The 18,133-nt window shown below is 35.0% G+C and overlaps 1 protein-coding gene across 1 annotated transcript in view; it reads left to right on the top strand.

The window, feature by feature from the left end:
* The window catches only part of TTLL5 (tubulin tyrosine ligase like 5), a 469,247-nt gene that overhangs the window by 104,372 nt on the left and 346,742 nt on the right, over positions 1-18,133 (top strand). The window contains 4 exon segments of the mRNA XM_074235683.1: positions 4,535-4,617; positions 5,789-5,895; positions 12,172-12,302; positions 15,117-15,199. Of these exon segments, the coding sequence (XP_074091784.1) occupies positions 4,535-4,617; positions 5,789-5,895; positions 12,172-12,302; positions 15,117-15,199 (404 nt within the window).

Below are 18,133 nucleotides of genomic sequence, written 5' to 3'. Positions count from 1 at the left end.
TCTTATTTATTTCCTTCAACATAATCATCCCCTAGACTACTTAAAATCTTCTTCATTAATTTGATAAAATTATGAGAATCTTAGAATTAGAATGGACCTTGGGCATCATCTAGTCTAATCCCAAATAAAAGCCTAGATTCTGCTATATTTCTCTAGCAGGTGATTATCAGTTTGGTTTTTGTTTGTTTTGTTTAAAGAATTCTTTGCCTTTTGGAGGTAATCCTATTTTTCTATAGTTAGAATAGTTAAAGCTAATTTTAGTATAAGTTACTGTATTTTACATTTATTTATCTTAGTTCTTTCCTATGACACAACTAGAACACATATAGCCCTTTTTGTATTTGAAAATTCTGTGCTTAAAGTTAGCTTATGTCACCAAAGTAAATTCTTCTTCAGACTAATTGTTCCTAGGTCTTTCAGTGAAACTTCTTTTGAAAGATTTCTAGTTCCTTCATTATTCTAGTTTTTTTTTAGGTCCAACTTGTTAATGTTATTCCCAAAACATGATACCCATAATTGGGAATATTATTCATATGTTATCTAAAAAAGAATATAATAAAAACTTTCTTGCTTTTGACCCAAACTATACTTCTCTTCTATAACATTTTGTTGACTTTTATATTAACATTTAGGCTACCAAAATTCATAGGTGTTTTTTACATGAACTGTTATTTCCACTACTTGAAACCAGCTGCAGGACTTTATTACTTTTGAATTTCGTTTTATTAAATTTGGTCTGTTTTTTCATACTGTTAGTAATAGCTTTTTGTGTTCTGATTCTCTTTTTTGTTGTATTATTTATCCCTACTTGCTTTGTGAATTTTGAGAATTTAATATAGCTGTCTTTATATTTTAAAATCATTAATAAAAATTTAATCAGAGAGCAAGGCCAAAGCTAGCATCTTAAAGCACTCTTGAAATGTATAACCCTGGCTAAAAGACCATATCCAATAATTATTTGTGAAAAGATTGATGTTTATTTAGAGAAAAGTATTTAGTAGCATCTCATAACACACTGTAATTAGCCCTCTCCTGTTCAGTATTTTTATCAAAAACTTGGGTGAAGACCCATTGAGAAGTTAACATATCACATGCTTGATTGTATCTATGATCCTGTTAATTCAGGTGTTTCTTTCAGTAATATAAATCACAGCCTTTTTGAGATACATTTTTAAGTTGACAGCTCTCCCTACCCATCCTATGGTATTCTTTACCATTCCCTCCAGCAGGTTTACCATAGGGTCCATCCAACATGTTGGAGACCTTCCTCCTGGCATTATAAGGGGGTACCAGGAGAACCCTCTAGCTGTCCATCAAATCAATTTATCTTCTTTTTCTTTTCAATTAAAATAATTCTTTGATGACATCCTTTAATCCTAGTCTTTTTAGTTTTTCATTGTTTACATAATTCATAACATTATGAGCTTTTTCATTGCCTTCTGTGTAATCTTCCAGAGATCATACTATTAAAAAAAAAATGCTGGTAAAATGTTTGTATTGAAAATATGTATCTTTGCTGCTCAAGGAAAGTTTGAAGTGGGTAAAAGTGCTTGGCAATTTCCTGAAAGCAGTTCATAGTATTAGCCTCTTCCTTTTCAACTCTGAGACCAGCAGATCCATCCATTCTGTTCCAAATCTAGATATTATTGGAAAAACTTAATAGGAGATTGATATGTCTGATGTTGAAATCTGGGCAATAGATATGATAGGATCTATGTTTAGAAAAATCACTGGTATAGCAATATATAGGCTTGTTTGAAGTGGAAAGAACTGAGGCAGAAAAAAATCAAAAGGCTACAGCAGTATGATTTAAGTTCAAGGTGATGAAGGTCTGGACTAAAAAAGGAAAATGTAAGTGGAAAGGAGATGGCAAAACCAAGAAATGTTGTGAATGTAGAAACAAAAATAAAATTTGACAGTGGACTGGCTATGTGGGGTAAATAAGGATTAAGGGTACATGTAGAAGGATTGACCTTGGTAAACAGAAGGGCCACCTTATCATCAGAGAAGGGGGTGAAGGAGATAATGTGGGATGGGGCAGGCTATAAGAGAGATGTGTAATGAAGAGGGGGGAAAGAGACATCTTTGGGGAAATGACTTCAATTTTTCAATTCCTCTGCTGAGATGGCAGGCCTGAGGAGAGATATGAAGGTTTGGCCTAGCTGATATGGTAAGTGGAATAGGAATGAATTAGAGTAAAGTAGGATTTCCTTGCTACCATGAGGGGTTATTTGAGATTACAACACATACTTGTAATCGACTTGTTCAATGTAGTTTCATGTCTTTCTCTAATTCTGTTTAGATCACATGAATAGGAGCAAAGGAGATAGAAATAGGGAATTAAGATTTGACAGGATGTATTCCGAGATAGGAGAAGGGGAAGGGAGTTCAGAATAGAAGATATTGTAGAACTGAAATGATTCATCTAGGGATTGAGATTGAGAAGGGAAGAATGTAGCCAGTGTAGGGGTTCAAGGGTGAGTGACTAGAGATCTCTGTTAGAATAGAGAACAAGAGTAACTGAGGTTATTGCAGTTGAATAGATTAGGAAATTGGAAAGCTAGATTATTTGAAAAAACATTAATATATATGTTGAAGTCTCCTTGTATAATGACAGGATTTGGGATTGAGAGACAATCAGTGAGCTGTTTCCTAAATTCATTGAGAAAGGAGGGAAAATGACCTGGGAGCAGATAGAGAACTAGGACCAGTGGTTAGAAATAGTATAGAAGCAGGATCCTGTAATAAGGATCATAGATAGAGTTATTAGGTATTATAGAGGTCTTCTAAACCAATGTCTACATGATGATTTCTTAGGAATGTTACAAAGAACATTGTAGAAAGGATAATTTTAAAAATCCTTTCTGATCTTGAATAAATGATAGTTTCTGGCTACAAAAAGTCTTAAGATACCCATTTGTCATATCAAAAACCATAGTACTAATTGCCAGGAGAAGTGGTAGGGATTATTTTTGTATTCTGAATATTTTCTGTTTTATTTATTTTATTTTTCAATTAATTTTTTATGTCAATGTAATCAGCACATTAAGCATTATTAAAGATTATTTGGATAGGGGACTGAAATGGTCAGCATTATGTTTTAAGAATATTAATATGGCTCCTGTGTAGATGATGGCTAGGGGGATGGAAAGGTGAAACTGGAATCAGGGAACTAAATGAGCTATTGCAATTGAAAATTCTCTTCTTTACTCTGTCGTCTCATTTGTGATTTCAGCATTCAACCCAAACTATTCTCTCCAAAGTTACTAACAATCTCTTAATTGCCAAATTCAGTGGCCTTTTTTCAGTCTTTATACTTCTTGGCCTTTCTGCAGCCTTTAACACCATCTGTTATTCTCTTCTCTATACTTTATTCTCTCTTGGTTTTTGTGATAACCCTCTCCTGGTTTTCCTTCTATTTATCTGACTTCTCTATGTGTCTCTTTTACTGAATTTTCTTCTAGATCATGTTGTCTAACTTTGGATATTCCATAGGACCCTACCCATGGCTTGGTAATCTTATCAGCTTCCATGAATTCTTGTTGTTACCTTCCATGCTTATATTCCTCTGAATACTATATTCTTCTAACCTTTCAACCTTCAGATTCTCATCTCCAATTGCTAGTATTCAACTGGATGCCTGAGAGACATTGTAAACTCACTATTTTCAAAACTTAATTCACCTCCCCCCCCCAAAAAAAAACCTTCCCTTTTCCTAACTTTCCTATTACTGTTGAGGGTACCATTATTATCTGAGTCACTCAGGTTCCCACCCTAGGTTTTGTCCTTTATCCTTCCCTGTATTCCTTCCCCCCCCCCCCCCATTTCCAATTTGTTGCCAAGTCCTGTCAATTTTATCTAAATAACATTTTTTTCTGATACTGCTGTCACTCTGGTGCAAATCCTTGTTTATCCCATGCCTGAACCCAGTATAGGAGACTTTTAGTTGATTTCCCTGCCTCAAGGTTTTCCTCCATTCCAGGAATCACCTTCATAGAAAATTAATGATACTTGAAGGTAAATTTAACATTATATGTTATCAGCCCTATATAACCAATATTATCAAATATTTTTCTGGGTTATATCCTTTTTAGAAGAAGGAAGCATATTTTTATGTTTTTTATACCTACTATGCTTGAGGCACTGTGCTATGCACTTTGCAAATATTTCATTTAATTTTAACAATACCCCTGGGATGTAGATGATATTATTATCTCCTTTTAATAGCTGAGAAAACTGAGGCAGAGATTAAATATCTTGTTCAGATATTGGTAAGATGGTAATGGCTTGAGACTGGATTCAAACTCAGACTTTCCAGAATCCAGACCATTTTTCTGTCCACTGTGCCACCACCTAGTTTACCTTAGTGAAACTTGGGAACTTCTTATATAGCCCTCAACTAATTGTAATTATTCCTTTGGCATAAAGATATCTGGTGTAATTTTGTTGAGATTTATCTAGATTAAATCTCTTACAGTTTACTTTTATCTCTGTCATTAACTTTTTGGTAACATACCTTTTTTATTTCCTTAAGAACGGTATCATTTGTCCTATAAGATTGTGCGGACAGATAGTCGTCTGGTGCGTAGCATTCTGACAGCGCATGGATTTCATGAAGTAAGTACTCTAGGGATGTAAGGTAATTTTTGTTATCCCTGCTGTTCCATTCATAAGACTGAAATCCTAACCATTTAGCCAACTTTTATTTTTAACATAGTCAGATCTAAAAAACAATTGGATTGGGGCAGCTAGGTGGCGCAGTGGATAGAGCACTGGCCTTGGAGTCAGGAGTACCTGAGTTCAAATCCGACCTCAGACACTTAATAATTACCTAGCCTTGTGGCCTTGGGCAAGCCACTTAACCCCATTGCAAAAACTAAACAAACAAACAAACAAAAAACACAGTTGGATCCACTACCCTGTGCCAGTGTTGTCTTCTCTTGTGCATGGAAAAATAGCCCCACAAGGAAGTATTAAGTCTTTTTTCTTGAAGACAACACTTGAACTTTCTTGGGCTTTTTTATTTTTTTTATTTTTTTGGTTTTTGCAAGGCAATGGGGTTAAGTGACTTGCCCATGGTCACACAACTAGGCAGTTATTAAGTGTCTGAGGTCGGATTTGAACTCAGTTTCTACTGACTCCAGGGCCAGTGCTCTATCCACTGTGCCACCTAGCTACCCTTGGGCTTTTTTAGAGACTGATTTTTCTCATAAAGAATACGATATGAAATGGCTTCATGACTCTAATTTTTGAATACCTAACCTGGAATCTGACATAGATGTTTTGGTGAAAGTCTTGACCATGACTGATAGTTTATATTATAATTTTATTTGCTTTTGAAGAATTCTGGATCTGATAAAGACTTGTAACTTAGAATATGTAAGATGATTACAGGATCTTGAAATTATTCTAAAAAGGAAATGGGGAGGGGAAGTGGAAGTAATTTTATCTCCTTCATTCTTTTAGAGAAAGAATAGACTAATAATAGCTTTATGATTTATTTTATAAGGATCAATTTATTTCTTGTTTCATTTTTGTGGTTTGTTGATTCCTTCTTACCTAAGGCCTCTCTTCCAATACTATTCTTCATGTTATTTCTATTCTGATATATCTGCTTTATTTAACCAGTTTCTAGCTACTTCAGAGACTAACAGGATTGTCACTTCTGGCAGCACTACTTCTTTCTGGGTGGATGACTAACAGTGATTGTTTTTTTCTATATCAGTTAGCTATTGTTCTTCCTTGAAGAAGGCTAGGTTGTGTTATCTTTTCCTTATATGTCCCTTAGGTTCATCCAAGCAGCACTGACTATAACCTCATGTGGACAGGATCCCATCTGAAGCCTTTCTTGCTTCGTACCCTCTCTGAGATGCAAAAGGTCAATCACTTTCCCAGGTAATACAAGGTTACTAACTTTTATTCCCATTTAAAGTTAACTGTTTTTAGGCACAGGGAGAACTAGGGAAAAGTTAGTCTGTCTTGAAAAAATCATCTGTGATATATATAGAGAGAGAGCATCTAAAGAAAACCAAATTCTGCCCTCTTTTCTACCTGCCTACCCCTGCTCCAGGAAAAGTAACTCTATGGCACCAGGATTTACCCAAGAAATCTTTGGATTTGAGAAACCAGAGTAAAAATTTGAATTGTAATACAAATGGAATTAGTTTAGTGATTTTTAATGAAGATTGTCTAGATGGTTTTTGTATGATGACTGAGCAAAGAACTATTGAGACTAAGAATTGAAATGGTCTTAGAGAGGATTATACCCAATTTCCTTGTTTTGTTTATGAACACTTTGTAGTCCAAAGAGCTTTAGGCCTTTCACTGATACAGTGGAAAATAAGTAGTTAGAAATTTTAAATCTGAATGTTTAGAAAATGACAAAGTACTTAAGATTGATATTTCCATGTTGGGTTTGTTTTAGTAAGATACTATTTGAGGTTAGTTATTCGATTTATATATTTCTTTAAATATTCACACACATGTGTGTATCTACATTATATGCCACATATATAATATATATATATCTATGTCTGTGTAAACACATTATATTATTATGATTTTAGTGAGTTCAGAAAAGTTTGTTGTTCTTTTATTATTTAGCTTAAGACCTTGTAGTCTTTAGTAAAAATGTTTTGAGAGAAGAACATGAATAAATAAATACATTTTTATACCTTTGCATGAATGAGTTTCTGATCCTTTGCTTCATGTGGCTTTTTATAAGGAGAAAGGTAGAGAAAAGTCTATATAACTGAGGTACCTGAAAGGTGGTGCTAAGTGTCACCTAAGCGTCCTCTATTTTTGTGAGAAGAGGGACTGTAAGAGTAATGTAAGAGTAATGTCCAGGCATGTCCAAGGTGACTTTGTCCAGCCTTAATCATAGCCATGTTCAATAACTACATGATAAATACTGGACTGACTTATATAAGTACTGTTTTAGGCTCATAATTTCCAAAAGTGAGAATTTGATTTTTATAAATCAGTGATTATCATTCCATGTTTTCAGAGTATATTATTGAACTTCCCTTAGGGTACATGTAGCACTTTTCTTCCCTAATACTAGAGCTTCTTTATGACAGAATTGATTATAGCTTGGTCCCAACCAGGGCTGTAATAGTTGGTGTTCTTATGAGCCACCATTGATTTTACTTACACCTGCATACACACACACACACACACACACACACATTATCACATCCTTGGTTAAAAAATTTAAACAGATCATTGCTGCCAGACTTGCTTGTCAGATACTTGTAATCTTTGCTACTGAGGAGGCCTGAGGCTAGTGGAGTGCTTGAGATCAGGTGTCTATATTAAGTCCAGCACCTATATGATCAAGCCTCTGGGAGGGGGGAGCCCTCAAACTGTCTAAGTGGGGTAAATTGACCTTAGGTTGGTAATGGAGCAGGTCAAATTCTGTATTTTTAAAAAAATTTCATGTGACTTGCTCAAGATCTATACAGCTAGGCAATTATTAAATGTCTGAGATCAGATTTGAACTCAGGTCCTCCTGACTCCTGGACTGGTGCTCTATTCACTGCACCACTTAGCTGCCCCCAATTCTGTATTAATGAGAAATGGGATTAGACCTCTGAGTGGGCTACTGAACTTCTAGTTTGGAAAAGATAGAGACCGAGTTTAAAGTAAATCATTGCTATGATTTTACAAAGATACATCATCATTTATGTCCCCTCTCTTTTCAAAGAAAAAGAAAATGAAGTTTGAATCTCATACTTTGTAAAGCTAGTGATCCAGTTTCTTCCCAGAAACTACTCTGACACATGATAATTGAATTTAAACTTTAATTCCTCCTTAGAATTGTAGGGAAAGTTAGATTAATCAATACTCTTAACATTGGTAGTAGCTAGAGAGGTGCTAGTCTTGCCTTTAATTCATTTTGACTTTATGACCATTGGTAAATCACTGAACCTCTCAACCTCTCAGGTGTCTCTCTAAGATTATATGTTATATGTGGATTGCTGGTCTGTATGTGAGGGACTATGTCCTATACCAGGAATTAACTACACCAATGAAATCATAGCTCTAGATTTAAAACAAAAAATCTAATAATAATAGCATCACATTAGGGTTTATAAAATTCTTTCCTTTGAGGTAATAATACAAGTGTTATCCCCATTTGATGGATCAAAACTTAGGCTCAGCCATGATCACAAAGCTGGTGTCAGAATCAGGATTTGAACCCCGGGCTCATAGTTTTAAATCCATTTATTTGTTTCTATGTTGTCTCCCCCATTGGATTGGGAGTTTTTTGAGAACAGGGATTGCCCTTTGTCTCCGTATTTAACAAATGCTTATTGGTTGATTGACCTTGCACTATACCTTTTCACTAATAGACTATCTATAGAAATGATCATTGATAAGACCAACTTACTGTGACTGGGGACAAGTCATGGGATTTCCTTGAGCCTCTCTTGCCTCATTTATAAGATGGGGTATTTGAGACAGATGATTTCTGAGTTCTCTGCTATCATTAAATTCTATGTCAAACAATCAGTCAGCAATAATTAAGCATTTTATGTGATAGATACTGTACTAAGAGCTAGGGTTACAAAAATAAGACAAAAAGACATTCCCAAGACTCAAGGAGCTCACAGTCAAATGGGGGAGACAACATGCTGCAAATAAATATGTCAAAGCAAGCTACATACAGGATAAATAGGAAATAACAGTGGGAAAGGCACTAGAATTAAGGGGTATTTTTTTTCATTGTTGTGGTTAATTTCTGGTATAGGAGAATAGTTCCTTAATTACAGACTGGCAATTCACAAATAATATAGAATCTTAGACAGATATCTGAGGAGTGAGAGGTTCAATGACTTGCCAATGGTCACAAAATCAAAAATGAGTTAAAGACTAGGACCTAGGTCTATCTGGCTCTCTAAAGATTTCCTGTGTAAGATGAAATTGTAGTCAGGACTTAAAGAAGCCAGTGTTCTGGGTAAGGGTTTGGAGGTGGAGGTTAAAGAATCAAAAATAACCTAGATTTATTGATCCTTAAATGCCAACAGCAGAAATAGAGACATTAGAAAGAAGGGCAGACTATAAAGAAAAGATGATGATGTTAGTTTTGTATGCATTACATGAAGTGACAAGAACACTAGATGGAGATCTCAAAGAAATGCCTTGGCAAGTATGATACCATGCTTAAGTGAGAGAGTCATTAAATAGGATAATGATTAAAAAGTGCTTCATTTATAGTCAGTCCTATATAAATGTTAATTATAATTATTACTATCTTCATAATAATGAAAATAGAAATCATATAACTGAGTAAAAAAGAATATATAGAAAGAGAGATGTGGAGATGATAAAGGAGCTTTATACAGGGTAGGAAAGATTGAGGGGCTATTAAGGTTAAAGAAAGACTTTTTTAAGGATAAGGGAGAACTGAGCATATTTATAGGAAGAAGGAAAAGCTAGAATAATTGAAGATGAATAATAATCGTATTTTCATAGTGCTTTGGTTTTGGGTTTTTGTTTTTGTTTTTTGTTTTTTTAGGTTTTTGCAAGGCAGTAGGGTTAAGTGGCTTGCCCAAGGCAACACAGCTAAGTAATTATTAAGTGTCTGAGGTCGGATTTGAACTCAGGTACTCCTGACTCCAGGGCCGGTGCTCTGTCCACTGCACCACCTAGCTGCCCCTGTGCTTTATTTTTTAAATTGCTTTATATAGCACATTGAAACTTCACAGAGCTGTGAGACAGGTGTTTATATAGTTATATAGTTATATTTTATATATTTATATATTTCTTTTTTACAGATGAAGAAACTCAGATTTAGAGAAGTTAAATGACTAGCCCCAAGTTACACAGTTAGTAAATATATAAATCAAGATTTGCTCTCCAGTGTTTCTGATTCCAGTGTAACATTTTGAAGGAATAATTGAGGAAACAGAGAACAAAGGGAACAAGGGGGTCTTGATAGAATGGTTAGCTTTGATAGAAATGGGATAATATTAGGTGATGATATCAAGACTTTTTGAGATATGAAAGGGAGTAGTTGATATTTTTAACAATTAGAATTTAATAATTAAAAGTTTTGTGCTGAACAAGAGTAAGGAATTATATGAATTATATGGAATTATATGAAGAGAGCAGAAGGAATTTTGAATTCGTTATCTTGAATGTGATAGGAAATTTAAAAGATGAAAAAATACAAGTATTACTGTAGTTGTAGGGGACCAATTGAGATTAGGAAACAAATTTGTATTGAAACTGCTTAATTTGCTCCAGAAGTACTTTGGGAGTAGGAGTAGAGAACATGGATGAATGAATGGACATTATCTGAGTGGATTATTGCTTGGGATAAGAGGAGCAACAGAAGGACAGGGTATAAAGAGGAATGCAAGAGTGGAATAGAAAGCAGTGCTAAAATTATTTACCATTTTGATGCAGACTTTGATATGAGAGAAGTGACAGTAGAATAGGGTTGATATATTTAGAGAGAGGAATGTCATATTAAGACTGAAGATCAATTTAGCAAGATGAGTAAGAGTAATAACTAGTTAGAAGATGATGGTTGTGGAGGGGAATTTCAGACCTTAGGGTTGGACCTGTGTCATATTTGAAGATGAGTTTTAAAATAGGGCTACCACAGTGTGTGGGCTCAGTAGAGTAGGTGAAGACAAAAGTCAAAGGAACTTAAGAAGATGATGTGCTAGAAGGTCACTGTTTACATGAAGGTTAGGACTACCAACGATGATAGGCAGCATAATCAAGGACTCAGGTCCAAATCCTTCAGGAAACTAGAAGAATTTCCTAAAGATTACTTGTATGACAATAACATGGACAAAGAGAGGGTAGTATAATTAGATAACCTAAATTCTACAGGAAAATTGTTGAATAAATTCAGTTCAATTCAATAATCTTTTATAAAGTATTTACCATATGAAAAACTAGAGATAATTTGGCATTTGATGGATTGAAAGCAAGCCTTGGAATCAGGAAGACCTGGGTTCAAGTTTCTCTTCTGATGCAGATTGCATTTTTGACCCTAGGAAAGTCACCTAACTTCTCATAACCCTAGGCAGCTGCTACTGATCTGAATTGGTGGAGGAAATTTCCTCTTGGGAAGTTCCCACTTGGGAACCACAAGTCTGGCTCTCCTCAGTGTACTTCCACCTGCCTCCTGACACCCTCCCCCCCAAAAAGAGGTCCATGCCCTGTGCTAAGTGCTGGAGACAGAAGGACAAATAGTAAAGCTAACTCCTGCCTTTAAGGAGTTTATATTCTCCTTGGAAAATTGACATAGACATAGATAAATAAATATGCTGTAATTTGAAAGTAGCAGAACCAAGGGTCTAGAAAAAAGAGCAGAGTGGTTTACTAGAGAATTTGGTTTACATCTTGTCTCTGCTACTTTTTGTCCTTGGACAAAATTCTAACTTCACTGGGCTTTAATCTCCTTATCTTTAAAATAAGGAGGCTGGATAAGATTTAGAGTTTTTTCCCTGCTCCATATGCTATGATCCCAAGGAGCAGTGCAAGGAAGTTGCTAAGCCCAAGGCCTGGTATTGTGAGAGAAGGAATGTTCAGCATTGAAGAAGTGGTGAGAGCTGTAGTATCCCCAGGAGAAAGGTGGGTTTTGGTTCATGTACTGTGAAAATGAATATATGTAAGAGAACTGGCTAAAGCAGCATTTATTCATGATATTCACTGTTAGGGATAGGTAGGGATTAGGGAGGGTGCGGGATGATAGGGGCCAGGGAGGGTGAGGACCCAACTCTTTAGGGACATAGATTTATGGAAGAGGATGATGGGAACCAATTTTGCTCAGGGTATTAGTTATGGATGAAAGGGATTAGGAAAAATAGAAGTTTAGAGGAGAAAATTGGAGGTATAAGCAAGTCACAGCAGAATTAGTTAATGGAAAACTTTGTAGAATTAGGCTGAAAGTTCTGATGAAAATATTGGCATGATAGAATTTCTTTAGACCCCCAGAGGGGAGTGGCACAGGGGTTGATCTTTAAAATATTGTAGAGAATCATCATTATTATTATTATTATTATTATTATTATTATTATGCATTTGAGCCCATATTCACATCATACTTAAAGTTTACTGTCTGTTTTTGTTAGCCCTTCAGAGTATGAGTGTACTGGAAAGTCTCAAACACAATTGACTGAGAAAGAAAAAAAACTTGTATGATTTTAGGTCTTATGAACTAACCCGGAAGGACCGACTGTACAAAAACATTATTCGAATGCAGCATACACATGGATTCAAGGCATTCCACATCCTCCCTCAGACCTTCCTCCTGCCAGCTGAGTATGCAGAATTCTGTAGTAAGTGATTGATTGAGAGTGTTGTGGTCCCCAACTTTTACATTTGGGCCAAATTCACCCCAGTGATTATCCTAGCTACAAAAAAAAAAAGGAAAAAAAATTCAAAAATTGTCATTCCCAGGCAGAGAAACTACAAGATTAGCATTAAAAACTTATTCAACTTAATTTGGATTCTGTCTTGTGATAGTTTCCCTTGTATATATATATATCTGAACATACTTTTTGGGTACTACATTCATAGGTGCCACTGTTTTGTTTGTTAGTCTGCAGTGTCCACACAAGGATGCTCGATTTCCGCAGTCTAGAAGTTACATACATATAAATTTAACACTGTATGCCACTTATCTTCTTTACCATGTGGGCTATCTTTTCATGTCCTTCATTTATGTTCCTTGATGTACAAGTACCACATGTCTTTTATTAGTCTTTTTCTTTTATGTTTGCTGTGCTTTTATGTCATATGTAGCTGTGTAAATTTAAGATAACTATATCATATATAATCTGGTTATTTATGTTCCATTTATAGAGATAGTTAGGTTAAGATAGTTAAGCTTCTGGATCCCCATTCCTTCCTTACAAGTTTAGTGTACAGTCCTAGACCTTTTTCTCTCATACCCACCAAATTGAAGATTTAAAATTTTTTTTATTATGAACTTAATCATCAATAAAGCAAAATCATTCTAATAATATAAACACCATAAGAGCGTTCATATGAAATTATGAAATTCTGTTATATATATAGTTTATTTTAAAATGTATATTAACTTTGAAAATAGACCCTAACATCAACCCCTCCAAAATAATTTCTAAATATTTTATATCTCTGATGTTGTTTCTTGAAAACTGTAAGTCAGTCATTTATAATGGAACTTCCCATACCTTTTCATTTCATGGCATACTCCAATATTTCTAAACTTGCTCTATCAGCCTTCAGGGCGATTTTATGCAGGTGCCTCTGGATTTACTAAATGCTTTAGTACACGAAGTTAAGCTACTCCAGAGCCCTCACTAAAATGGCAAATCAAAACATATTGTCTATTATTTCAAAAAAACTTTTAAGAGCAAGGTTGAACAGTCTTGCTCTAACATATCTGGGGAGAAAGAAAGGGGGAGTGGGAAATGGGGTTGAATAGTGGAACTGCTCTGTCACTCTAAATGATGAAAATTGTCATATTGTACTGTTGACAGAAAAGTCTAGAAATGTAAATAGTTGAAAGGCTTTTAACTCTGGTAATGAGGACAGCAAAGAAAAGATCTATAATGGCTTTTGGTTGGAAGAGTGAAGGAGAGCAAAGGGGAAAGCTGATATTGCCCTGTCCAAAGGTAGATTGCCCAGCAGTCCCCTGACTGAAGGTAGAATGAAACTGGTGTTATTTTGGGCAGAGGAGAAAAAGGAGAAAGTTTGAAGGTCATGAGTAAGCCATCTTTAATAGTCCATAAAGGAGAAGATTTGAAACTTGAACTATATGGGAAGTTCATTGTGACATATTGATGTGCCAGGCACTTAATAAATATTGATTGATTGATATTGATATAGTGGTAAAGGGACATTAATTTATTTTTTAATAACTTTTTATCTTTTTTTGGAATTAAGGAAAATCTTTATGGGACTTAGTAAAATAATGAGATTGCTTTAAGGTTAATGGCACTGAAATATATAATTTATTTCTGTATTTTCTTTATCTATGGATGAATACCATGCAACATTGCAAATCAGTTCTGTGAAAGCCTCATGCTAGGTGAAACAACATTACAAAGGGCAGTTATTTTTTCAGGAAGAGTGTTCTATAGGACAGCAAACAATGATTGCCTAGGGAATTTTGTATTGGAAATCATATCCTAGGTTCACCTTATGATTCCGATTCTAGATTCACCTTATGATTTGAGTTTTGAACAATTGACTAATTCTTGATTTCATTACTTTATGTTGGAGTTTGGTTAATAACATATTTATAATATTTTTATGACAATTTTTTAGGATAGTATTCCTTCTTCATTTCCCATTCATTTAGAGAAGAAAATCAAGAAAACCTAGTCCTCATATAATTTCATATACCTTTCCTTTTTTTGTTGCTTTGAAATAATAATGATTTCTGCTTTTTAGGGACTTCTTTCACCTAGATTGTTTGTGAATTATCATGTTATTATAGACTCTCATCTTTTAGTGCATGGGTGAAGAATATTGCCAGCAAAATCATTTGGTACAATGCTGCCAGGGCAACTGCAGGCTTTTTAAGGGTGAATTAATTAAATGTTTAACCTAATGTAGCAGGTGAATGATGTTATCAACATCCCAATGTTATTAGTATCAATAATCCCTTGGTAGAAAAAAGGTTCCCTACTCCTGGGGAATTAACCCCCATTCTCTCCTCCCTGCACATTCTAGGGCAAATACCAAGTTCAACTTGCAGTATGTAAAATGCCTAAGGATACCTGTGAATGTGATATTTCACCCCTATTTAATTGCTCTAAATTCTGATGAACTCTCCCTGTTTCTTTGCTCTGAACAAGTTAATCTTCTTTAGTAAATAAGAATCTCAGACTGATGAAGATTTCTGAGGTTGTTGGTAGATTAAAATGTAGTTGTTTGCATAATTCTTTCTCTTATTTTAGAATGAAAGAATCAGACAATGAGATAAGAAGTTATGCAAGTAAATGAATCATTTGTAAGTTGGTTGAGAAAGAAACATTCTCTTAGCTACTGATCTCCACTTAGATACTTGAGAAATGTCCTTTACACCTGGATACTAAGTTGAACATTCACAAATCTATAAAATTATGATCTGTCTTTTCCCCTTGCAATGTTTTGAACAGATTCCTATTCAAAGGACCGGGGACCTTGGATAGTAAAACCTGTGGCCTCTTCCAGGGGACGTGGTGTCTACTTGATAAACAGTGTAAGTGGAAAGCAGATGGCAAATCTTTTTTTTTTTTTGCTCTAGTTCTTCATCTCTTCCTGACTTTCTGTCTTTGAAAAGATAGTTACTTTTCAGTGGGAGAAGTTATTTCTGAGATGAGCATTGCCTAGTATATGTGGGAGGAAGAGAGTTTTACTTCCATGCAGATTTATTGCCAAAGTTACCTGATTCCAATTTAGTAGTTACTTTGAAGCTAAAAGTCTTATTTTATTCAGCTTATGTGGTAGTCTCATACCAACAGTTAGCTTCTAAGAAGTGAGTTATCTTATTTTGGTGTCTTGGATTTGAGTGATGGGATGCTGTGCTAAGTCACCAACCTCACTTTCTCCTCCAGAGCCATCTGGGTCCAGTGCCCAGATATAAATCAGGACGATTAGAGATGGTCCTGGATGCAAGGAAATCAGGGTCATCCAACTAGAGGTTGGAATCAGACTTTAATTCTCCTGATTACAAGGTCAGTACTCTACCCACAGCACCACCAAGGGGCAGCTAGATGGTTCAGTGGAGAGAGCCCTAATCTTGGATTCAGAAGGACAGGAGTTCACATTTAGCCTCAGACACTTGCTGCTTTCTAGCTGTGTGACCTTGGGCAAGTCACTTAATTCTGATTGTCCTGCATCCACGGCCATCTTCACTCATTCTGATTCATATCTGGTCGCTGGACCTAGCTGGTTCTGGAGGAGAAAGTGAGGCTGGTGACTTAGCACAGTCCCCTCTCACTCAAATCCAATTCACATTCTTGTCATGGTGTCACTTCCCTGATGTCGTGGTCTTCTTCAAAAATGAAGGACAAACATTATTATTAGTATCTTGACAGCTTCAGTAACAGTTGCCATTCAATAACATTTATTAAGCTTCCTTTGTCTACAAAGTCCTAAATGTCTTGCTCTAAAGGTTATCATGGAGATAACTCTGTTTTTAAATATGGCAATTTGGTTTTCTTTTATTTCTGCAAAAAGACTTTGAAATCTCTGTTTGTTATAAGATTTTCAGTTCTTATTCAGGGTTATACTCCAGAATTCATTTTTTCTATGTATTTAAAATATGTATATTAGATAATATTTGAAAAACACTTCATATATCTTTAAGCACTATTTAAATCCCTAGCTGCTATCATCATGCTTATTTTTGAAGCCTAGTAGCCAGTGGTCTTTCAAAATGGAAAAAAACTTCTAAATTCAAATTGATCTTAAAAATCAAATGCAAAATAAGATGTTTCATAGTTCTTTCCCAGGTCATGTTAATTTTCTAAAATGATAATTGTATAGAACTAGAGCAAGGCTATTTCACTTGAGAGACCTTTTAATCTAGGTCTTTATATATGTCATAAGGCCAAACTCATGAGTCTCTTTTTCTCTTCGATTCAACATTCATCTGATTTGGCATAAAGGCTTCCTCCTTGAGAACTTTTCTTCTGGATAGATGCCAATGACTTTAGTGTTGTTCAGATCCTTTAGAAGGAATTAGTCTGGATTTAGATCTAAGATGTCAGATTAAATTGCTTTTGACAGTCAAGTATGATAAAAATTTGCTTTTCATTATCTTTAGGAGTCAAAAAATGTAGGAACTGTTACCACCTCATCTAGGACATTTTTATTTTCTTGAGTTCTTTGCTATAGTGAATTATTTTTAAGTCATCCTAATAAAGTATAGAAAAGTGAAGCTTTCTTTGTTTGACCCAAATGTATAATTTATACTACTCACCCCCATCTCTCCCCACCTCTGTCCATCTGTCTACTTTTTTCTCCTTCTTCCTCTCCTTCCTTTCTAATCCTTCCCTCTCCCTCAAAAAACCCTCTTGTAAAGAGGGCTACATTGGGAATATGGTAGACAAAATAATTAGGAGCCCCCCCCCCCCCTTTTCTTCCATCCTTAATCCAAAGACCTCTCCTGCATGGATCAAAATGCTTGGCAAGAACATTTTTCTCCCTTCCTTCCCCCCAGAGCTTTGGACTGATTCTTATTCTCTTAGATATTTATTGTAGTTACAAGACAAAAGTCTGAGAAGGTGCCAACAGGCACTCAGTGTAGCCTATAGCTTGAAGAAAAAAATGTTCCCATCCCATCAAAACTCTGGAATTTCATTGCCTCTTTTAGCTGTTACATGGATGCTTAAACCTTTAAGTTAATATTCTTTTCTCTAACTGTTTACAGAATTTCTAATTTTCTGTTCTTTTCTTTACCTGGATCTTTTCCCATAGAATATGTGACCTCTTACCTAAGTTGCAGTCAGTAATTTTTTCCAAAGCTGCTGTCTGGTTTCATCTTAGATTTGAAGGAGGAGGAAGAGAAGGGGAGGAGAAGGAAAATCTGGATAGAGAGGTTGTAAGCAAGAGTTTATGTGAATATGTGAGAACTTTTGGCAGAAATAGATGGATTTGTGGGCTGGGTACAAATTAAACATTTTGTTCTGCCATTCCATTGAAACACAAGAACCTCATAGTTAAAATCCTTTATGAGTTATAATCTGGACATTTTTAAGGACCAACTTTTAACATCTAATACAATTATTCAAAGATATGTAAAAATAGAAAAACATATTTTATATATGACCCAGATTCTGTTGGATGATTTTTTTGGATAAATTTTAATTAATCTCTTTTTTTGCCTATATAAATGCAATATTCATTAATGGGAAAATAATGCAAAACAAAAGAATTGTTAGATTTAGCTCCTTTAGAAATTATAACTAAGTACCACAATTGTCCAAATCACTATATTTTATATATAGGAAGATAAGATATCTTCAAATTCAGTTAGGAATGTGAAAGTGAAATTTACCCATCCATGTCTCATGAGTGAGATAATTAATTAAATTTTCCCCAAGATTTTAAAAAGTTAGATGAACTATTAGATAATAAAGAGCTTCCACCCATGCACTGGATGTATAATTAAATGTAGCTTTGTAATTTA

Source organism: Macrotis lagotis, chromosome 4 (assembly GCF_037893015.1).
Source record: "Macrotis lagotis isolate mMagLag1 chromosome 4, bilby.v1.9.chrom.fasta, whole genome shotgun sequence".
Taxonomy (NCBI): Eukaryota; Metazoa; Chordata; class Mammalia; order Peramelemorphia; family Peramelidae; genus Macrotis; species Macrotis lagotis.
Note: the sequence above shows the minus strand (reverse complement) of the source record. Positions and strands in the feature narration are given on the sequence as shown.